The 24,814-nt window shown below is 38.6% G+C and overlaps 2 protein-coding genes across 2 annotated transcripts; both read left to right on the plus strand.

Moving 5' to 3' along the window:
• Window positions 1-21,959: 21,959 nt before the first annotated feature.
• Window positions 21,960-22,577, plus strand: LOC127328818 (uncharacterized). The gene has a single exon (XM_051355390.1). It carries the CDS (start codon window positions 21,960-21,962, stop codon window positions 22,575-22,577), a length of 618 nt encoding a protein of 205 aa, XP_051211350.1.
• An 870-nt stretch (window positions 22,578-23,447) lies between these two features.
• Window positions 23,448-24,065, plus strand: LOC127328817 (3'-5' exonuclease-like). Its single transcript, XM_051355389.1, has one exon. It carries the CDS (start codon window positions 23,448-23,450, stop codon window positions 24,063-24,065), a length of 618 nt encoding a protein of 205 aa, XP_051211349.1.
• The last annotated feature ends 749 nt before the right edge of the window (window positions 24,066-24,814 follow it).

The following is a 24,814-nucleotide window of genomic DNA, read 5'->3' on the forward strand; positions in this document are numbered from 1 at the left end:
TGACAAAAAATAGAAGTTCACACTGTGATGACAGAGAAGTTCACTAATAACAAAAATACAGCACAAATTTTGTACAGTTCGCTGTTTTGAAAAAGAAACAACATATCCTCACTAAATAAATCTGTATCCTGAATTCAATCACATAATGAGAAGTTCAGTTCACTAGCACAACAATATAGAAATGTTGAATTTCCTATCAACTACTAATTGCGAAAAAATTGAATCAGATCATCATCATGCAGATCCCAATGATTGCTGGGTTGTCTGCGAACCTAGACCAATAAGCAGCATCAGATCTTTCAACATACTAGGCCACTCCTCCACCAGAATTTCATTCTTGGGATGAAATAGGAGCTGATACATGTACTCAGCTTTCCAATCCTCAACGCGCCGCTGGTAGACAATCAGGAATGCAAAAAAAAAACATAAGAAAAACAGTAAAAAAAAGACAAAGAGCTATACAGCGGGAAAAACACAGCACTACACTTACATCCTGGTTTTTTATATTATCAGCAATCTTATCACCACCGTATGTAGCACAAATTCTTAGAGCATAGAAACCACACTCATTAACCCCTTGTGCCGGAGTCTTTGGATATGAACACCTGTCAGCAACAACATCCCACTGTATATTACCATTATGTTTGTTAAATTCTGCAACACCATACACCTATTTTATCAAGGCCACCATCCTATTAATCTGCAAAAACAAAAAAAAAGTGAATGGTTTCAGCAGTTTAAAAACAAAAGGAATAAAAAACTGGGAAGTTCACATAGTAATGACATATCAGTTCACACACTACTATGGATAGTTTTAGCAGTTTAAAAAACATATAAAAAACTAGGAAGTTCACATTGTACTAACATATCAAATTAACACACACAGTCAGATGGTTTCAGCAGTTTAAAAAAAATATAAAAAATAGCTAGGAAGTTCATATTGTAAAAACATATCAGTACAGACAAAAAAGTTTGAATGGTTGCAGTAGTACACATAAAAGAAAAAAGCTGGGAAGTTCACATTATATTAACAAATGAGTTCACATAAAAAAAGTAAAAATGATAGTAGTGAAAAAGTAAATAAAGAAATGATGAAAAGAAAATCACATACGATCTCAACACGATCCTCGTGATGCCGACTCCTTGAAGTATGTGCCAGACCAGTATACCTCCTAGTGTCAAGGATGTCCAACGTACCAGTGTACTTGTTCGTAACATAAACAGAGTGATGATCATGCATGAAATGAGGGATGATGATCTGTTCAGCAACAACCGAAATTAACAAAAAGGAAGTACGCACGTGAAAAACAAAAAAAATAGCAATTTCACTAAAGCAAAATATATAAAAGAGGTTCAGATTAAAAAGCATACCAACTTTGCTTTCAGCAAATTTTCATTAGGCCGAACATAACGCTTGAACATTTTAGCAGCAGACTTCACATCAAAAGGTTGTCTCGGTAATGGATTACCATTGCTATCCCTTAACTTGAATGGCGCAAAATCAAGCAAGTACTGCACAAAAACACAAAGGAAAAACACAACCAAAAAAAGAAAACTATACAAAGTAAGTATATGCATACAAAGGTATATCTGAAAAATAAATTTGCAATGTTTGAAAAAACCTACAGGGATAGTATGAGGTGACATCAAAACACGGGAGCCAGATTCAAAAATATATTTCATCCCTGGATCATCCTTCCAGTAATTGATGATACGATCCATCATGTCGGATTCCAACATTTCACAGCGGCCAAACAGTTTATACAAGTACTTGGCATCAATTAAAACAGGATCATCAAAAGCATTGCAGAACTTCACAAGGGGGACACTGCACACACATTAAAAAAGAAAAAAATATATATATATAAGACTAGGGAAGTTCACTTAGCATATAAAAAAATGAAACTCTCCTAAACACACAAAAAAATAAAGACCTAGGGAAGTTCACTTAGCACAGTATATGAAGTTCATATGCCACAAAAAAAAACTAACTAAGTAGTAAATGAAAAACATACCTTCCATGAGCTTTGATGTACTCCTTGCTTAGAATTAACTCCATCATCTGCTTGGCCTTAGATAAATGAGGAAACACATATGGTACAAAGTTTGGGACTTCTTCCCTGAACTTATTGGACAATTTAGTAGGCCTTTTATTCGAAAGAACCAGATTTTTAGCACTAGACTGCATGGGCTTCTGAGTTTCAAAATCATCACTGCTAGTCGGAGAACAGCGCCGAACCTCCTTTGTAATGGGCTTCGCAGTAAGCTTCTTACCAAGCTGAGTGACAAAGTCATCAGAATCATCATCGTCGTCAAGCAAAACTACATCAGCCTTCCCCTTCTCTGCAGTGTCAGGAACCTTATTCCTAGAAGATTTTCTGGTATTGGAATGCAGCCTCTGGATAATCTTCTTTGACTTGCTTACAAGACTATAAAAATTCTCTTCAGGAATAATCTGAACTTCTGGTGTGAATGACTGAGTCTCGAAAAGTGAGAAATTATCTTCCTCGATACCAAGAGATGGACCTGCATGAAAAGTATACAAATCCAGGAAGTTCACTTCTGAATAAAAAAAACAAAAAGAAACAAAAACAGTGCAGTCCAAAAAACATGTGTTATAGAGCATAGCCAGCGATATATTTTGCGAAAAAGTAAAAATCATACCAGGATCAACACCTAAAACATCTTTCAGGTCGATATTGAAATCTCCACCTCTCAGCCAGCTATATAACATGGTCATCCTAATGTTTAGAATATCTTTTTGACTGAACAAGCACATGCTTTCCCCATCATAAGACTGGAGGATCTGTAGCATGAAGAACCCACAATCATGGCTGAAAAAAAAACAAAAAAAGAATAAGAATAAAAGAAAACAATTGTATTAGTCTAAAAAAAAACCTGTAGTCAATGTATACAGAATAAAGAGCAAAAAACAGAAAGGGGAAAAAAACGCTTACGCAGTTGCCTGTCTTGGAGAATTAACATAGTGAAGCTTGAAGTGGTCGATGGATTTTGGATGAAAATGATCACCCTTTGAATTCCCTGCTAACGACCATAACTTCTTGATACCAGATGGCATTGTATGTAACAGCTTCTTACCATCTGGATCATTTATATCGCGTAACGAATCAAGCAATTCAAAACGCTCTTTCTCAAGGTTCAAAGCAACAACACAGAAGTGACCAGGAACGTGTGGTGCACATGGATCAGGAGGATCAAAGGTACCAAAAAGAATCTGCCATTAAAATGATAAAAATAAAAAAGGACAGGTTAGAAGTATGAAAGGTAGACTATTTCCTCAAATAAGAAATCACATTTAACTTTACTACTGAGTTATTTTAGTAACATGTACAACAGGGGAGGAAAAAAAAGGTAGGAAGTCCACATAACATAATTAGTGAAGTTCAGATGTATAGAAAAGAAGAAAAAAGACAACAGTCAGTACCACTTTCTTGTGGTCCAAACGTTCCGGAGCATCGACGCTGAAAATATTACGAACAAGCCGAGAACTCAGATTTCTTTCAAATATCTGCCTCTGCAAACATGACAATGAAACACAAAGAAGGTTAAAACATAAAGGAGGAAAAAAATAAGCACCTACATTAACAAAAAAAACTAAAAAATGATAAAAAGAACGGAGAAATAACTTACAGAACAATTGTATGGCACCACCATTTTATCAGAATTCTTGTACTTCTGACCAAGCAAGTATGTTCCAACGAACTTAGAGAACAAAGAAAACCATTGGGTTTAAAAGCTTCAGCAATTTGTCCGACCGTGCAATCACATTGATCATTCCTGAAAAGGGTCTTCTTACTGCAGAAAAAAACACAAAAAATAGAGGACAAAACAAAATTTAATAAAAATAAAAAACAAAACAAAAAAAAGAAAAAAGCCTAAAAAACAGATAGAACCTTCTTATGGGATCTTTCCCCAACTTGCAAACGCTTTCATATACTTCTTTGATTTTAATCATCATAGGTTGAAGAGACAGTGGAGGCGTCGAACATAAACTCGAGTCTACAAAAAATAAGGAAATACAGACAAAATGTAAGAACAAAAATGAAGTTCAGATGATGATATTCCAGAAGTTCACATATTCAAGAACGTGGTGCAGAAACTGGAATGTCCAGAAGACCCACAGTTCATCAATGAAGGCTACCATCAAAAAAATACACACACACGATATCGCTCCCACCCAGGTCAGTCATATACATGCAGAAAATGAAAACTACGACATGAACTCATGCCGCATTACATAGCATTAGAAAGTGTCTTACATGGAACATGATGCCAAACAGCGAAAAACAAAATACATATACAAAAGCACCCCACCACACCCCTCCCCCCATAAAAGAACCAAAAAAAAGGGAAAAAGGTTTTAGATAGAGATATATGAGGAGTAAACATAAAGAATAAAAAGGCGGGCTAGCATTAGGGGAGGGTGTGTGGGGTAGGAGAACTGTATGTTCCCCATTCAGATATCCTTGCCTAAGTCTTGCGGGAATTCTTCAATAGAAGTGCTCAAGTCATCTGTTGATTCTTCAAAGAATGAGCTCGACTGCTCAATCGAATCAGAGGCATCGCGTCCATGGTTATCTCTAGCCTGAAACTCATTATTGTCACCATCATCAGCACCAGTGCTGCACTCTATATTGGCTTCAGTACCCGGTAGTTCTCCTCGTGCAGCAGCAACACCTACTTCCTCACGACCATGCGCAACAACAGACTTACAATCCATAGCAGCTGGTAATACACCAACATCATCAGCAACCTCAGCACATGTTTCGGAAACAACTGCACCAATGCCAGGTAGTTGGGAAGCATCCTTCGCATCATTTCCATCCTGACATGTTACAAGATCTTCAGGAATTGAGAAACCTTTTCCAGTAACTGCACCTTCTTCAGCATGGTGTTCAGCATCTTTGTCTCCATCAGAATGTGCAACTATCTCAGGAAATAAATTCCCCTTTCCAACAGAGTCTAACTCAGAATAATGATCAGCAACTTTGTCACAGGCACCACCAGAATTACCATCACTGTCATCTAAAGGAGGAGTTACAGGGGTTGCCGGATGGACAAAATTATGCTTGACATAATAACGATCAACAGATGAATTGTCATCACTGTCATCTGGAAGACCATCCTTCTCAACACACTTTTCATTTACCTACCAACAAAAAAAAACAGAAGTTCAGATGGAGAAGATGGAGTAGTTCATATACACAAACAAAAACAAAACAAAAGCCCAACTATAAAAAAAAATTAAAAAAAAATTGCAAAACACAAAAAAAATACCTCAGCTAAAGGAGGTGATTTATCAAAAACTGCATCTTCAACATGATCACCAGAAAAAGCTGGAGGACATTGAGGGGTTGGCGGACGAACAAACCCATCATTCACAGGTGCATGATCACCATCTCCTGAATTCTGAGGTGCATTTTCCTCAGCAATCCTAGCATCTTCCTGCAAAAAATAAGAGGATAACAAAAAAGAAAAGGTAAGGAAGTTCACATGAAAAAACACAGAAGTTCACATATGTGTAATAGCACAAAACAAGAGATAAAAAAGGAAGTTCACATAAAAAGGGATGGACATAAGTTCAAGAAGGACTAATTATACCTCAGCTTCAGCAGCTGACTGACCAAGTCCTGCATCAACATCTTCAACAGAAGAAGAAATATTCTTCTGAACATTACTTTCAACACTATTATTGCCTGATACATTTGCACGGCTCTCATACTGCTTGCACAAAGAGTCCTGATTCATACCAAAATCAAGAAAACCTGTGCGCATAAGAGACAAAGCCCCCCTCAAGCTATCAAGGAGCGATGTTTCACGCTTTGACTGCTCATCCAGTGCTTCAACACTGGGGAAATTACCATCAGCAAGCCGACCTTGAAATTGTTTCAGACGATCAGCTGTAGTCGGAATCGTACGAGAGAGATACTCAACTTTCTGCAACAGTGATCCAATCTCATCAATAACACCAGCAGAAGGCATCCCAGCACTAGTTGAAGCAGACTGGTGCTTGTCTTTCGTGTTGACATTAGCAATTTGCGAAATTGGAATCTCGCAATGACCTCCAGCAGGATGTTCATTGGCATTACCAGCATCAGGCTCACTACAATGGGTGCCCTCATTAAGATGAACAATTAAATCTTCAACACGATACCGATATGAATAAGCAATTTGGTTGCGGCCTTTCCACTGCATTGTAATACAGGAGTTCACTTAGCAGATAATATGAAGTTCAGATGATACATAAAAGTAAAAAATATATACAAAACTAGGTAAGTTCACTTGGATATAAAAAGTAAACCTGATATGCCACATAAAACATTAAAAAAAAGACCTAGGAAGTTCACTTGCGACGTAGTATGAAGATCAGATGCCACATAAAAAAGGGTTACAGTTTGAAAAAACTAACCACAATTCTGCCAAACTTGTACTTCATCAACTCTGGTCCACCATTCTTTTGAATGTCCATTTTGTAAATAGCCTTCAGCGGTTTCTCATGCAGAAAGTTTGTGCGAGGAGTTCGAGTATGCATGACAGAATGTGGTGGTAGAAAGATGCTGTCAAGATACATAACAGTGGGGACAACAGCACACCCTTCTAACCCAGCCTGAGGGATATCAGGGTCTTGATATTTAGTAGCAGCTCGTTTCAACTCATCAACAACAAGCTGGCAATAATCCATCTTTGCCATCTTAGAATAATCCATGTTTACGAGCATTGCAGCTTCCCTACCGATACGGGTAGCTGAACCAGGACATATGAGCTTGCTAAAAAGAATGGTAAAAAAGACCTTCACAGCCAAATCTACCTTCTCGGGGTCTTCAACAAGATCAGTTAACAATTGTCGCAGATCTTTAGGCTCAATACTAGCATTGCTTTCGAACCCAAACTCTTGTTTCAAAAGAGCCAATGACTCATCATGTCCAGATTCTGCAGGGAGTATGGGAGTATCACCTCCTATAGGAAAACCAAACACATGATGAACACTGTCTCTATTAACCTCTAGAACTCTGCCAGATCCACAAGATAACTTCATGGTAGAAGTGTCAATGTTCTTCATCAAATAACACATGAGAACACGTGATATGTTACCCTCGAGGACCCAATGAAAAACACAGCCAAAACCAGCTTCCTGAACCTTCAATCTGTGATGATCTTTTAACAATGCTGCAGCAGAACGCACTTCGCCGAGAGAATAGCGAATAGTTTGCTGAAAACGCGTCTTCTCACCATCAAGATCTTCAACTGCCTTCCTCTTCTGAGCCATAGTTTTCTTTGTCGGCCTTTTCAAAACTTTTTTCGAATCACCTTCCAAAACAACAGGTTTAGAGGGACCTGGCTTCCTACCAACTTTCTTCCCCTGGTAATGAAAAAAGCATAAAAAACCAAACAGTTAAAGACCACAAAAAAAATTGATGACAATAGGAAGTTCACACCAATATGAACAAAGAAGTTCACACTAACCTTGGCAGGAGCTTCAAAATCTGATTCATCACTAACAACTTCTCTACGACTCTTCTTAGCATTGCACTACATAAAAATGAGATACATAAAAAGGGAAGAGTTCAGATTCAATAAACAAAAACAAAAAAAGAAGTTCACAGTGGTACAATTATGTAAAAATGGACAGACAAAAATAACCTTGCCAGCAGCAACACCATCTTCAGTGGCATCAGGGACATATGTCTCATCGACATCAATCTTACGTTTACGGTTGCCCACACATGATTTCCCAGCAGATGAAACTCGTTTCGAAGAAACAGTGGTCTGGACAGTAGCAGCAACACGAGGACTGCGACGCACAGGATTTGTAGCCTGCACAGTAGCAGCAGATTTTTTTTTTAAAAAAGAGAAGTTCACAATGGTACACCTATGTAAAAGTGAACAAAAAAAGGAATTTAACAGAATAAACAAATAAGAACATAAAAGAAATAACCTTGTCAGCAAAAACATCTTCTTGAGTGGCACCTGGGGCGTATGTCTGCTGCAAAGGATCTCTGGCCTGGGCAGCTGCAGCAGCAACAGCAGCAGCAGCTTTCCCCAAAGGTGAATTCTCTTTTATCTTCCTGCAAACAACCCTTTCTTTCCTAACTTTAGGAGAAACAGTTTCAGCACCACATTCATCACATGTGGGTTCAGCAGCCTCGCCATCACATGCAACATCATGGACAACGGCAGTACCCTTAGCAGACTTTGCTTTCGCAGGATATTTCCGGTAATATGTAGTAATTCTCTCCTGGTGCTGAGCTAATTTAGCAGCTTGTCTCTCCTTTTCTTTCGCAAGCTGTTCTTCCACCATATAATCCTGAGTAACTATTTGAGTACCAGCCACAGACTGAGATTGGGTTTCTTCCATCACAGGTGTAGCTTCAACTGTTTCAGATTCAAGAACTTCCTAACTTATCTCATGCGAACTTCCCGTGAGTCTTCATATTTTCGCGTCCCACGTCCCGCTCGCGTCCCGCTCCCGCGCGCGTGTGAACTTCCTACGAGACAGCGAACCGTTACGTGTCCCACCTCCCGCTCGCTACCCACCTCCTCCGTGCTCGCTCCCCACCCCTCCCTGCTCGCTCCCGAGCTCTTCCATGGCGATTTCCTCCCTGCTCGCTCCCGAGCTCCTCCCTGGCGATTTCCTCCCTGCTCGCTCCCGAGCTCCTCCCTGGCGATTTCCTCCCTTGCTCGCTCCCGAGCTCCGGCGACGGTGGCGGCTCATCTCCGTGCTCATGTTCGACGCTCCATCGACGAATTTGTTCTCCACTGGTGCATCACAGATCGTCGATGTCTGCGGCACAGTTTCTTATATGCTATCCGGACACTGCTCTTATCTTTTTTATCTTGATCTGCAGATTTGTTTTTTCCGATGGCCGTCGCACAGCTTCGGCGTTCTTCTACGTGAAATCCTCGAGGTTGATGGCTCCGCTGTTATATTCTCGCGCATTGTTTGTCTTCGGTAATGGTATTGTGTCTCTCTCCCCTGTAGGATTTTGTTTTGATAGGTTTGCTTGATCCTTATCCACGAATTTTGTTTTCACAGATCTATGTTCTTTGCTTATTTCGGTATTTGCCTATGCTTGTGTAGTTATGTTTTCCTCAGTTGATGCAGTGATGATGCGGTGGTGTTCATGCTTACACTTTGATGTAGTAACAGAATCCAGATAATGCTTGTTATCTGTGGGTTTTTTCGTAGCTTACAAGTCTCTGCTCTGTTTTTCATTACCAGCAGTGCATGTTTTTTGGTGTTATAACAAATGAACTTCTTTAATTTTATGATGTGAACTACCGGAATGCATGAACTTTGTCAATTGCATGTTTGATTTTCATCATCCAGATAAGTTGTGGCCTCTATTTCACATGTAAATCCACATCGAGCATGTATGTATCTCTCTGTTTGTAAGTTGTGAACTTCCCTTTAATGTACAATCCAATTTTGTTGTATTATTGTTTTTCCATTCATATGCATGTTTTTATCTTTTTTTATCTGAAAATGAACTGCTGTTACTTTATTACGTGAACTACTGTCAGTTTACTTCTGGTATTCTATTTCTTTAACTCCATGAATAAATAAACCAGTGTTAATTTTTATTATTCTTGTACCATTAAAGGGGGGGGGGGGTTGGGGGGGGGACCCCCCCCCCATACTAGGAAATGAATACAAGGTTTTTTAATAAATGTTTAAAATAGAGTATAATACCTTTTTTAAGATGAGTGAACTCCTTGCGTTTACAGAAGTGCACTTCGTAATTGTGGTGGGGAACTCCTACCCGCTATATTAGGAAATCAATTAATGTTTTTAAAACATACTCAAATACCTTTTTTCAAGATGAGTGAACCCCTGATGTGTTTTCAAGTGAACTTCGTAATGGTTCTGGGGACAGTGCGGGTGTGACCCTCCCATCCTATATTTTTTCTTTTTTTAGACAAAGTGAATCACAGTCGCAGTTAAATGTGAACTTCCTGTTGTTTCTATCTGACTGACAAAGGTAACGTTTCAGCGTTTTTTTTTATTGTTGCCTCCTTTTTTTTAATATAAATTTGGTGCAGTTTTTTCTCAACTCCTCTTTTTACTCCTCTTGTCTGCGCCTTCGCCTTCGCACTCCCCACTTCCCCCACTCGCAGGCGCACATCCCGAAACTGCTACATCCTCTCTGCAATGGCGGCGGTGCTCTAGGTAACTGCTGCCCCCCGAATCGTTTGCTATCCCCCGTCCCCTATTGTTATTCCTTCGTTCTACTCGAAATCCACCATTTCCCCTTTGGTCTAAACCCTAGGCTCGCTGCAGTTTGGTCATCCTCGCCGTCTTCGGTGTTTGCCGGCGATATTTCCCCGTTCGGCCGGCGGTTGGAACTCCGGCGCTACTCTCATTCTTCTTCGCGGTGGTTCTAGTTCGTCCCAGACGGGCTGGTCGGCTTCAATTTTTGGTTTGGGAGTCCGTTCCTCTTTTTATTTCTCTGTGAGTGATGGATAAGGATGCTTCTACTGGTGGTAGAGGTTTGTTTTTCGGATTTGTATTTTTACTACCCATAAATTCATGCTTATTCTTGCGTTGTCAAAAATGAAATATCCATGTTTTTGTTCTGTCCTATGACTGGCCCATTTATTTTTGTTCTAGGGTTTGCTTTTCTGTAGGCTTTTTTTCTGTGTTATAATTCCCCGTGGTCACCATTTAGGGTTCTATCTATTTATCTGTGTTTCTGTATAGCACATGTTATGAACTACTTGTCTTTAATTGAACTCACTGTATTAATTATGTTCATTCTTCCTATTTATAATTTTTATTTTCATGTACAGGCTGTTTTTTTTAAAGTGAATCATGAAATTAACATTTTGCTGCACATAGGAAGTATAAGTCTGAACATGAATTTTTTTCCTATGTTTCTGACATTGAATTTTTTTGTTTTTTGTATTTTTTAGGGAAGGTATTTGATCATGTTGATGATTGTGGTGATGCTGTGTTTTCTGGTTTGGGGAATCTATCTTCTAATATGACAGATGATGCTGATGAGTCAGGTTAGGAACATACATATGTGAACCTCACTAACATTTTCTAGTGAACTTCCTTTTCTTGCAATCCATACAAGCTTTCTTGTTTACATTTTCCTCTTTTTTGTGTTTTTTGTTTGTGTTATGCAGCTGACCAGACTATAAGAGAATCTCTGGATTTGCTGAAGCGGGATTTTGCTGCATATTCTGCTGACAGTTTGCCGCGTTTCTTAGATCCCCCTGTATTTGACAGGACTCCTGCTGTTGAGAAGGGTAACATGGGCAGCCCTGTTTTTGATTATACTCCTCTGCGGCAAGTTCTTGAATCTGAAACAGTTGAAGCTACACCTGTGATGGAAGAAACCCAATCTCAGTCTGTGGCTGGTACTCAAATAGTTACTCAGGATTATATGGTGGAAGAACAGCTTGCGAAAGAAAAGGAGAGACAAGCTGCTAAATTAGCTCAGCACCAGGAGAGAATTACTACATATTACCGGAAATATCCTGCGAAAGCAAAGTCTGCTAAGGGTACTGCCGTTGTCCATGATGTTGCATGTGATGGCGAGGCTGCTGAACCCACATGTGATGAATGTGGTGCTGAAACTGTTTCTCCTAAAGTTAGGAAAGAAAGGGTTGTTTGCAGGAAGATAAAAGAGAATTCACCTTTGGGGAAAGCTGCTGCTGCTGCCCAGGCCAGAGATCCTTTGCAGCAGACATACGCCCCAGGTGCCACTCAAGAAGATGTTGCTGCTGACAAGGTTATTTCTTTTATGTTCTTATTTGTTTATTCTGTTAAATTCCTTTTTTGTTCACTTTTACATAGGTGTACCATTGTGAACTTCTCTATTTTTTTTAAAAAAATCTGCTGCTACTGTGCAGGCTACAAATCCTATGCGTCGCAGTCCTCGTGTTGCTGCTACTGTCCATACCACTGTTTCTTCGAAACGAGTTTCATCTGCTGGGAAATCATGTGTGGGCAACCGTAAACGTAAGATTGATGTCGATGAGACATATGTCCCTGATGCCACTGAAGATGGTGTTGCTGCTGGCAAGGTTATTTTTGTCTGTCCATTTTTACATAATTGTACCACTGTGAACTTCTTTTTTTGTTTTTGTTTATTGAATCTGAACTCTTTCCTTTTTATGTATCTCATTTTTATGTAGTGCAATGCTAAGAAGAGTCGTAGAGAAGTTGTTAGTGATGAATCAGATTTTGAAGCTCCTGCCAAGGTTAGTGTGAACTTCTTTGTTCATATTGGTGTGAACTTCCTATTGTCATCAATTTTTTTTGTGGTTTTTAACTGTTTGGTTTTTTATGCTTTTTTCATTACCAGGGGAAGAAAGTTGGTAGGAAGCCAGGTCCCTCTAAACCTGTTGTTTTGGAAGGTGATTCGAAAAAAGTTTTGAAAAGGCCGACAAAGAAAACTATGGCTCAGAAGAGGAAGGCAGTTGAAGATCTTGATGGTGAGAAGACGCGTTTTCAGCAAACTATTCGCTGTTCTCTCGGCGAAGTGCGTTCTGCTGCAGCATTGTTAAAAGATCATCACAGATTGAAGGTTCAGGAAGCTGGTTTTGGCTGTGTTTTTCATTGGGTCCTCGAGGGTAACATATCACATGTTCTCATGTGTTATTTGATGAAGAACATTGACACTTCTACCATGAAGTTATCTTGTGGATCTGGCAGAGTTCTAGAGGTTAATAGAGACAGTGTTCATCATGTGTTTGGTTTTCCTATAGGAGGTGATACTCCCATACTCCCTGCAGAATCTGGACATGATGAGTCATTGGCTCTTTTGAAACAAGAGTTTGGGTTCGAAAGCAATGCTAGTATTGAGCCTAAAGATCTGCGACAATTGTTAACTGATCTTGTTGAAGACCCCGAGAAGGTAGATTTGGCTGTGAAGGTCTTTTTTGCCATTCTTTTTAGCAAGCTCATATGTCCTGGTTTAGCTACCCGTATCGGTAGGGAAGCTGCAATGCTTGTGAACATGGATTATTCTAAGATGGCAAAGATGGATTATTGCCAGCTTGTTGTTGATGAGTTGAAACGAGCTGCTACTAAATATCAAGACCCTGATATCCCTCAGGCTGGGTTAGAAGGGTGCGCTGTTGTACCCACTGTAATGTATCTTGATAGCATCTTTCTACCACCACATTCTGTCATGCATACTCGAACTCCTCGCGCAAACTTTCTGCATGAGAAACCGCTGAAGGCTATCTACAAAATGGACATTCAAAAGAATGGTGGACCAGAGTTGATGAAGTACAAGTTTGGCAGAATTGTGGTTAGTTTTTTCAAACTGTAACCCTTTTTTATGTGGCATCTGATCTTCATACTACGTCGCAAGTGAACTTCCTAGTTCTTGTTTTTAATGTTTTATGTGGCATATCAGGTTTACTTTTTATGTCCAAGTGAACTTACCTAGTTTTGTATATATTTTTTACTTTTATGTATCATCTGAACTTCATATTATCTGCTAAGTGAACTCCTGTATTACAATGCAGTGGAAAGGCCGCAACCAAATTGCTTATTCATATCGGTATCGTGTTGAAGATTTAATTGTTCATCTTAATGAGGGCACCCATTGTAGTGAGCCTGATGCTGGTAATGCCAATGAACATCCTGCTGGAGGTCATTGCGAGATTCCAATTTCGCAAATTGCTAATGTCAACACGAAAGACAAGCACCAGTCTGCTTCAACTAGTGCTGGGATGCCTTCTGCTGGTGTTATTGATGAGATTGGATCACTGTTGCAGAAAGTTGAGTATCTCTCCCGTACGATTCCGACTATAGCTGATCGTCTGAAACAATTTCAAGGTCGGCTTGCTGATGGTAATTTCCCCAGTGTTGAAGCACTGGATGAGCAGTCAAAGCGTGAAACATCGCTCCTTGATAGCTTGAGGGGGGCTTTGTCTCTTATGCGCACAGGTTTTCTTGATTTTGGTATGAATCAGGACTCTTTGTGCAAGCAGTATGAGAGCCGTGCAAATGTATCAGGCAATAATAGTGTTGAAAGTAATGTTCAGAAGAATATTTCTTCTTCTGTTGAAGATGTTGATGCAGGACTTGGTCAGTCAGCTGCTGAAGCTAAGGTATAATTAGTCCTTCTTGAACTTATGTCCATCCTTTTTTATGTGAACTTCCTTTTTTATCTCTTGTTTTGTGCTATTACACATATGTGAACTTCTGTGTTTTTTCATGTGAACTTCCTTACCTTTTCTTTTTTGTTATCCTCTTATTTTTTGCAGGAAGATGCTAGGATTGCTGAGGAAAATGCACCTCAGAATTCAGGAGATGGTGATCATGCACCTGTGAATGATGGGTTTGTTCGTCCGCCAACCCCTCAATGTCCTCCAGCTTTTTCTGGTGATCATGTTGAAGATGTAGTTTTTGATAAATCACCTCCTTTAGCTGAGGTATTTTTTTATTTTTTTTATAGTTGGGCTTTTGTTTTGTTTTTGTTTTTGTATATGAACTACTCCATCTTCTCCATCTGAACTTCTGTTTTTTTTTGTTGGTAGGTAAATGAAAAGTGTGTTGAGAAGGATGGTCTTCCAGATGACAGTGATGACAATTCATCTGTTGATCGTTATTATGTCAAGCATAATTTTGTCCATCCGGCAACCCCTGTAACTCCTCCTTTAGATGACAGTGATGGTAATTCTGGTGGTGCCTGTGACAAAGTTGCTGATCATTATTCTGAGTTAGACTCTGTTGGAAAGGGGAATTTATTTCCTGAGATAGTTGCACATTCTGATGGAGACAAAGATGCTGAACACCATGCTGAAGAAGGTGCAGTTACTGGAAAAGGTTTCTCAATTCCTGAAGATCTTGTAACATGTCAGGATGGAAATGATGCGAAGGATGCTGCCCAACTACCTGGCATTGGTGCAGTTGTTTCCGAAACATGTGCTGAGGTTGCTGATGATGTTGGTGTATTACCAGCTGCTATGGATTGTAAGTCTGTTGTTGCGCATGGTCGTGAGGAAGTAGGTGTTGCTGCTGCACGGGGAGAACTGCCGGGTACTGAAGCCAATATAGAGCGCAGCACTGGTGCTGATGATGATGACAATAATGAGTTTCAGGCTGGAGATAACCATGGACGCGATGCCTCTGATTCGATTGAGCAGTCGAGCTCATTCTTTGAAGAATCAACAGATGACTTGAGCGCTTCTATTGAAGAATCCCCGCAAGACTTAGGCAAGGATATCTGAATGGGGAACATACAGTTCTCCTACCCCACACACCCTCCCCTAATGCTAGCCCGCCTTTTTATTCTTTATGTTTACTCCTCATATATCTCTATCTAAAACCTTTTTCCCTTTTTTTTGGTTCTTTTATGGGGGGAGGGGTGTGGTGGGGTGCTTTTGTATATGTATTTTGTTTTTCGCTGTTTGGCATCATGTTCCATGTAAGACACTTTCTAATGCTATGTAATGCGGCATGAGTTCATGTCGTAGTTTTCATTTTCTGCATGTATATTACTGACCGGGGGGAGCGATATCGTGTGTGTGTATTTTTTTGATGGTAGCCTTCATTGATGAACTGTGGGTCTTCTGGACATTCCAGTTTCTGCACCACGTTCTTGAATATGTGAACTTCTGGAATATCATCATCTGAACTTCCTTTTTGTTCTTACATTTTGTCTGTATTTCCTTATTTTTTGCAGACTCGAGTTTATGTTCGACGCCTCCACTGTCTCTTCAACCTATGATGATTAAAATCAAAGAAGTATATGAAAGCGTTTGCAAGTTGAGGAAAGATCCCATAAGAAGGTTCTATCTGTTTTTTAGGCTTTTTTCTTTTTTTTGTTTTGTTTTTTTATTTTTATTAAATTTTTGTTTTGTCCTCTATTTTTTGTGTTTTTTTCTGCAGTAAGAAGACCCTTTTCAGGAATGATCAATGTGATTGCACGGTCGGACAAATTGCTGAAGCTTTTAAACCCAACGGTTTTCTTTGTTCTCTAACTGTTTCTGTTGGAACATACTTGCTTGGTCAGAAGTACAAGAATTCTGATAAAATGGTGGTGCCATACAATTGTTCTGTAAGTTATTTCTCCATTATTTTTATCATTTTTTAGTTTTTTTGTTAATGTAGGTGCTTATTTTTTTCCTCCTTTATGTTTTAACCTTCTTTTTGTGTTTCATTGTCATGTTTGCAGAGGCAGATATTTGAAAGAAATCTGAGTTCTCGGCTTGTTCGTAATATTTTCAGCGTCGATGCTCCGGAACGTTTGGACCACAAGAAAGTGGTACTGACTGTTGTCTTTTTTCTTCTTTTCTGTACATCTGAACTTCACTAATTATGGCATGTGGACTTCCTACCTTTTTTTCTTCCCCTGTTGTACAAGTTAAATGTGATTTCTTATTTGAGGAAATAGTCTACCTTTCATACTTCTAACCTGTCCTTTTTTATTTTTATCATTTTAATGGCAGATTCTTTTTGGTACCTTTGATCCTCCTGATCCATGTGCACCACACGTTCCTGGTCACTTCTGTGTTGTTGCTTTGAACCTTGAGAAAGAGCGTTTTGAATTGCTTGATTCGTTACGCGATATAAATGATCCAGATGGTAAGAAGCTGTTACATACAATGGCATCTGGTATCAAGAAGTTATGGTCGTTAGCAGGGAATTCAAAGGGTGATCATTTTCATCCAAAATCCATCGACCACTTCAAGCTTCACTATGTTAATTCTCCAAGACAGGCAACTGCGTAAGCGTTTTTTTCCCCTTTCTGTTTTTTGCTCTTTATTCTGTATACATTGACTACAGGTTTTTTTTTAGACTAATACAATTGTTTTCTTTTATTCTTATTCTTTTTTTGTTTTTTTTTAGCCATGATTGTGGGTTCTTCATGCTACAGATCCTCCAGTCTTATGATGGGGAAAGCATGTGCTTGTTCAGTCAAAAAGATATTCTAAACATCAGGATGACCATGTTATATAGCTGGCTGACAGGTGGAGATTTCAATATCGACCTGAAAGATGTTTTAGGTGTTGATCCTGGTATGATTTTTACTTTTTCGCAAAATATATCGCTGGCTATGCTCTATAACACATGTTTTTTGGACTGCACTGTTTTTGTTTCTTTTTGTTTTTTGATTCAGAAGTGAACTTCCTGGTTTTGTATACTTTTCATGCAGGTCCATCTCTTGGTATCGAGGAAGATAATTTCTCACTTTTCGAGACTCAGTCATTCACACCAGAAGTTCAGATTATTCCTGAAGAGAATTTTGATAGTCTTGTAAGCAAGTCAAAGAAGATTATCCAGAGGCTGCATTCCAATACCAGAAAATCTTCTAGGAATAAGGTTCCTGACACTGCAGAGAAGGGGAAGGCTGATGTAGTTTTGCTTGACGACGATGATGATTCTGATGACTTTGTCACTCAGCTTGGTAAGAAGCTTACTGCGAAGCCCATTACAAAGGATGTTCGGCGCTGTTCTCCGACTAGCAGTGATGATTTTGAAACTCAGAAGCCCAGGCAGTCTAGTGCTAAAAATCTGGTTCTTTCGAATAAAAGGCCTACTAAATTGTCCAATAAGTTCAGGGAAGAAGTCCCAAACTTTGTACCATATGTGTTTCCTCATTTATCCAAGGCCAAGCAGATGATGGAGTTAATTCTAAGCAAGGAGTACATCAAAGCTCATGGAAGGTATGTTTTTCGTTTACTACTTAGTTAGTTTTTTTTTGTGGCATATGAACTTCATATACTGTGCTAAGTGAACTTCCCTAGGTCTTTATTTTTTTGTGTTTAGGAGAGTTTCATTTTTTTATATGCTAAGTGAACTTCCCTAGTTTTATATATATATATATATTTTCTTTTTTAATGTGTGTGCAGTGTCCCCCTTGTGAAGTTCTGCAATGCTTTTGATGATCCTGTTTTAATTGATGCCAAGTACTTGTATAAACTGTTTGGCCGCTGTGAAATGTTGGAATCCGACATGATGGATCGTATCATCAATTACTGGAAGGATGATCCAGGGATGAAATATATTTTTGAATCTGGCTCCCGTGTTTTGATGTCACCTCATACTATCCCTGTAGGTTTTTTCAAACATTGAAAATTTATTTTTCAGATATACCTTTGTATGCATATACTTACTTTGTATAGTTTTCTTTTTTTGGTTGTGTTTTTCCTTTGTGTGTTTGTGCAGTACTTGCTTGATTTTGCGCCATTCAAGTTAAGGGACAGCAATGGTAATCCATTACCGAGACAACCTTTTGATGTGAAGTCTGCTGCTAAAATGTTCAAGCGTTATGTTCGGCCTAATGAAAATTTGCTGAAAGCAAAGTTGGTATGCTTTTTAATCTGAACCTCTTTTATATTTTTGCTTTAGTGTAATTGCTATTTTTTTTTGTTTTTCACGTGCGTACTTCCTTTTTGTTAATTTTGGTTGTTGCTGAACAGATCATCATCCCTCATTTCATGCATGATCATCACTCTGTTTATGTTATGAACAAGTACACTGGTACGTTGGACATCCTTGACACTAGGAGGTATACTGGTCTAGCACATACTTCAAGGAGTCGGCATCACGAGGATCGTGTTGAGATCGTATGTGATTTTCTTTTCATCATTTCTTTATTCACTTTTTCACTGCTATCATTTTTACTTTTTTTATGTGAACTCATTTGTTAATATAATGTGAACTTCCCAGCTTTTTTCTTTTATGTGTACTACTGCAACCATTCAAACTTTTTTGTCTGTACTGATATGTTTTTACAATATGAACTTCCTAGCTATTTTTTATATTTTTTTTATACTGCTGAAACCATCTGACTGTGTGTGTTAATTTGATATGTTAGTACAATGTGAACTCCCTAGTATTTTATGTGTTTTTTAAACTGCTGAAACTATCCATAGTAGTGTGTGAACTGATATGTCATTACTATGTGAACTTCCTAGTTTTTTATTCCTTTTTGTTTTTAAACTGCTGAAACCATTCACTTTTTTTTTGTTTTTGCAGATTAATAGGATGGTGGCCTTGATAAAACAGGTGTATGGTGTTGCAGAATTTAACAAACATAATGGTAATATACAGTGGGATGTTGTTGCTGACAGGTGTTCATATCCAAAGACTCCGGCACAAGGGGTTAATGAGTGTGGTTTCTATGCTCTAAGAATTTGTGCTACATACGGTGGTGATAAGATTGCTGATAATATAAAAAACCAGGATGTAAGTGTAGTGCTGTGTTTTTCCCGCTGTATAGCTCTTTGTCTTTTTTTTTTCTTTTTTTCTTATGTTTTTTTTTGCATTCCTGATTGTCTACCAGCGGCGCGTTGAGGATTGGAAAGCTGAGTACATGTATCAGCTCCTATTTCATCCCAAGAATGAAATTCTGGTGGAGGAGTGGCCTAGTATGTTGAAAGATCTGATGCTGCTATTGGTCTAGGTTCGCAGACAACCCAGCAATCATTGGGATCTGCATGATGATGATCTGATTCAATTTTTTCGCAATTAGTAGTTGATAGGAAATTCAACATTTCTATATTGTTGTGCTAGTGAACTGAACTTCTCATTATGTGATTGAATTCAGGATACAGATTTATTTAGTGAGGATATGTTGTTTCTTTTTCAAAACAGCGAACTGTACAAAATTTGTGCTGTATTTTTGTTATTAGTGAACTTCTCTGTCATCACAGTGTGAACTTCTATTTTTTGTCAGTTATGTGTGTAAAAGTATTCCCATATCCATTCGTTTTTCTCAATGCAAACTGTACTATTTTTATTCCTGTATAGTCAGAAATGATTTTTCATGTATGAACTTTCGTGAATATAAACTTGCTAATGTTTTTTCATTCATAAGCGAACTTCGTACTCACTCTATGTGAACTTCTTCATAAGTAAGCATTCTTATTACATCAACAATACTGAAACAACCATAATTGTTCTCGGTGTGCTGATACAAAACATAAGGTTCAATAAAGTAAACTGGTACATAATTTTATTTTCATAGTAAGTTTTGAAGCAGCCGAGTTCTCTTGTTCAGTTGCTAAGACGTGTCACGAAGCAGCCGAGTTCTCTTGTTCCTTCGTAGAAGCAGAACATGCAGATATCTCCATCTTTTATTTCTGCACCCATGACTACATCTGGCCAATTTGTTGTCATCACTGCATTTCCAGTTGCAACCTTGTTTATCCTTACCCTTGTACCAACCCAGGCATTTGTGTTGGAGGTTATTGGAATTGTTGTTGGCACCGTTAGATAATTCTTTAGGTGTTCTTCAGTGTATTCCTTATCGAAAGTCTGCATGAAAACACATGAAAGTGAATATCATAGCCATGATCAGTGTATTCTGTAAGTGAACTTCACTGTTTCTTTTATATGGACTTCAGGATACATTTAAATATCGGAAGACTGTAATAAAGTTAGTAATACATGTTGGTTCAGCCAAAACATCATATGTAATACAGGTAGTGTAAGAAAATAAGTTTTGTAAGTTGGCGTTTTGGTATTACCATTTTGCCTCTCGTGAGGTTGTTCGTTGTCTTCCCCATCTTGCATACATAATATGGGATTGTTGGCTTGTAGTCAAGTACTTGCTTTTTGAGATGATCCAGATTTTCCTTGGTCATTTCAACTTCATTTCCGAAGTGACAGTGCTTGTCAAAGATTTCAAATCCATGAATAGTTGGACCTGCATAAAAAATAAGCACATTTTTAGTTCCATAAAGTATTTTTGAAAGCATTTCTATCTTTTTTTACCTCTTTTACAGGTCTCTTCATCGCTTTCACTGTCGCTGAGGATGACGTACGATGGACCAGCAGCCATTCCTGTCACAAGATTCCAGCATAAAACATTTTTTGTACTAACAGGACCTCTGCACTTTTTTGAACTGAACTTCCACTTCTAGTTTGCATGTTTTTATGTTATTCTGTTGTCTACATTTTAAACTCCAATTTCTTTTATTATATATTTTTTAGGTTTCCCAATCACAGTATACTAATGCCGGCTGGATACATGTTTGTAGATTTTGAAACCCTCCAACTTATTTATTTTTTGTATATTGTTTTCCATTTCTTTTCACAAGTGAGCTTCTCGGGAGTTCTTATCTGAACTCCTCTTCTTGTTCATTAGTGTTTATTTGATTTTTTTGATAGATCTATCGTATGCAAACCATTTTTAAGTAATCTGTAAGGTATTTATTTTGTTAAGTTGTTAGATCTTGTTTTTTATACTAGTCTAGATTCAAAACCACGGCCATGAAGGATGAAAGAGAGGAAGATCCACGGCGATTCAATGAGTAGATGGGATGGGGATGGGTTAGACGCACCTTCTTTTGTGAGGTAATCCCTTCGCTTTTCTTATCCTGGATTACTTTTTTGTAGATCTTGCTAGACTTCTCTTCTTCTTCTTTTCTCTGTTCTTGTTCTCCCTTTGCTCTTCCTTCGACTCCTTCTCCGTGGGATGTTTCTTCCGGCGGAACACCAGGCTGTGGTTGAGTTTGTTTGCGCCGAGTGGTGGTTTTTGGTGGGTTGGGCGTGGGTTGGTGGGTGGGGGTGGGTTGGTTGGTGGGGAATAGCTTTTTATTTTTTCAGTGTTTTTACTCTGTGCGAACGTCTGCACTGTTATCACGTGAACTTCTTTGTAGTCTTTTTATGCTTTTGTTTGTGCTTGCACGTGAACTCACAACTGGCCCCGGATAAGATCCTTTTTTGTTTGTTATCCCGCAGGATTTTTTTGTTTTTTTATGGTTATCTCTCGGCTGTTTCTGTTTTGTTTGATTGGATATGTATTGGTTTGTTCCCTGAATTTGTGGATCACGATGTCTATTGTTACATTTCTGGAACTATAAATACATGTCTTTTTTCCTCTGTGTTTCGGTGCATATCAATCACCGATTCTTCTTCCTTTCTTTTTTCTTTTTCTGTGTGTTTTCTCTGTTTCACCGATTGCATGGCAAACCCTCCTTTTTCCCACGAGTACACATTCCCCTGCCATGGCACAACCACTATGAAGGTTTTGTACATGAATTCAGCAGCTAGTGTTGAGGAGTGGATCACCAATGCTGAAGCTTCCCTAGATTCTTCTGCTAGGAAGATTGTTGGTCTTGATGTTGAGTATGATAAACTCAGTGGAACCTATTTCAATCCGAAGAAAGCTGCTGTGATCCAGCTATGTGTTGGCACTGATGTTCTTGTGTACCACATATGCCATGCTGATGAGAGGAGTGAAAAGTTGTATGATTTCTTTCATGGCTATAGGTACACTTTTGCTGGGTTTTGCGTCGCAGAAGACCGCACCATTCTGTCACGTTCAAAGTACTATGTTCATAATGTGAAGGATATCCAGGTAATATGGAGAGATCCGGACAACAGGAAGAGAACTCAAGGTTTGAAGGATGTTGCTGGAGCTATTATAGATCCAATCTATTTTGAGATGAAGGATGGTTTTGGAAGGGCAGAGCACAGGATGTGGGCTGATCCGCCGCCTCTACCGCCTAAGCATTTGGAATATGCTGCACGGGATGCATATGCCACGTATGAGGTTTTTCGGAGGCTGGATGTGTTTGAGAGGGGCTTCTTCTCCTTATTCAAACATCCCGAGAAGAAGCGTGGCAGGGATTGGTGAAGATTTTAGTTTTGTAGGGACATTTTTCTTTTTATTCTATGATCAGATTGTAATCGTTTACTTTACCTACATTTTTCTTTAGGTTTTATGTTTAAGAGAACTCCTTAGTTGGTTAGATCTGAACTTTGCAGTCATAAATTTCTTTTTTACTTTGTGTTTCCCTTCCCTTTTATTCATTTTATAATACAATGAAGATGTCCCTATTTACTTTTTTTGCAATCCTATATGTTGTCTGTTCATTTTTTTTAACAATTCAGTACCTTTCACGTATGAATAGTATGAACTTCGTAGCTGTTGATATCTGAACTCCCTTTTCTTTTGCATGTGTGTTCCTGTTTAATTTTTATACGAACTTTTTTTCACACCGTCATACATAGTTAACTTCGCGGATAATCGGCTGTGAACTTCCTACTGTTTTTTTAATCAACATTTTACGTGAACAACTGCCTAGCAGTTGAATTACGATATATTTATTATCACAACATCCTGTGTAGAGGTTTAAAATAAATGATATTTTATGAAATTTCCTGCTATTTTACAATTTGGATCGCTGGCATTAGCTGCATGTTAACTCACCCCGGAGCCGGATAAGGTCCTTTTTGTTTTGTTATCCCGCAGAATTTTTGTTTTCTTGTTACCTCTATCGGCTGTTCTATTTATTTGTTTTGGATATATACTGTTTGTTTCCTGAATTCGTGGATCACGAAGTGTTTGTTACATCTCAATCTATAAATACAGGTCTTTTCTTTTCTGGCTCGGTGCACGTGAATTACCAATTGCTTCTTCTTTCTTTTCTTCTGTCCACCGATTTGCATGGCAAACGCTCCTTTTTCCCACGAGTACACATTCCCCTGCCATGGCACAACCACTATGAAGGTTTTGTACACGAATTCAGCAGCTAGTGTTGAGGAGTGGATCACCAATGCTGAAGCTTCCCTCGATTCTTCTGCTAGGAAGATTGTTGGTCTTGATGTTGAGTATGGCAAACTCAGTGGTACCTATTTCAATCCGAAGAAAGCTGCTGTGATCCAGCTATGTGTTGGCACCGATGTTCTTGTGTACCACATATGCCATGCTGATGAGAGGAGTGAAAGTTTGGTTGAGTTTCTTCATGGCTTTAGGTACATTTTTGCTGGTTTTTGCACCACAGAAGACTGCAAAGTTCTCTCACGTTCAAATCTCTATGTTCATAATCTGAAGGATATCCAGGAAATATGGAGAGATCCGTACAAAAAGAAGAAACTTCAAGGCCTGAAGGATGTTGCTGGAGCTATTATAGATCCAATCTATTTTGAGATGAAGGATGGTTTTGGAAGGGCAGAGCACAGGATGTGGGCTAATCCGCCGCCTCTACCGCCTAAGCATTTGGAATATGCTGCACGGGATGCATATGCAACGTACGAGGTTTATCGAAGGCTGGATTTGTTTGAGAGGGGCTTCTTCTCCTTAATCAAACATCCCGAGAAGAAGCGTGGCAGGGATTGGTGAAGATTTTAGTTTTGTAGGGACATTTTTCTTTTTATTTTCTATGATCAGATTGTAATCGTTTATTTTTCCCTACATTTTTCTTTTTTAGGTTTCATGTTTAAGAGAACTCCTTAGTTGGCTAGATCTGAAGTTCGCAGTCATATGTTTTTTTTTACTTTGTGTTCCCCTTCCCTTTTATTCATTTTATAATACAATGAAGATGTCCCTATTTTACTTTTTTTTGCAATCCTATATGTTGTCTGTTCATTTTTTTAACAATTCAGTACCTTTCACGCCTGAATAGTATGTGAGAACTTCGCAGCTGTTGATATCTGAATCCCCTTTTTCTTGCATGTGTGTTCCTGTTTAATTTTTATACGAACTTTTTTTTCACACCGTCATACATAATGAACTTCGTGGATAATCGGTTGTGAACTTCCTACTATTTTTTTTAATCAACATTTTACGTGAACAACTGTCTAGCCGTTGAATTACGATATATTTATTCTCACAACATCATGTGTAGAGGTTTAAAATAAATGATATTTATGAAAATTCCTGTTCTTTACAATTTGGATCGCTGGCAGTAGCACGAACAAATAGTGAACTTTAGCAGTATATTTATTCTACACAATGTAACCAACTACATATTTGTTTCAGTATGAACTATTCTATTTTTTTCCTTTTTTTGTGTCTACCTCTTTCTGGTACTCCTTCTTATAGTTGCTGGTGTAGTTTGTGTTTTCTCCTTGTTCTTCTCCTTGCTTCTA

The sequence above is a fragment of the Lolium perenne genome, chromosome 2 (genome assembly GCF_019359855.2).
Source record: "Lolium perenne isolate Kyuss_39 chromosome 2, Kyuss_2.0, whole genome shotgun sequence".
NCBI lineage: Eukaryota > Viridiplantae > Streptophyta > Magnoliopsida > Poales > Poaceae > Lolium > Lolium perenne.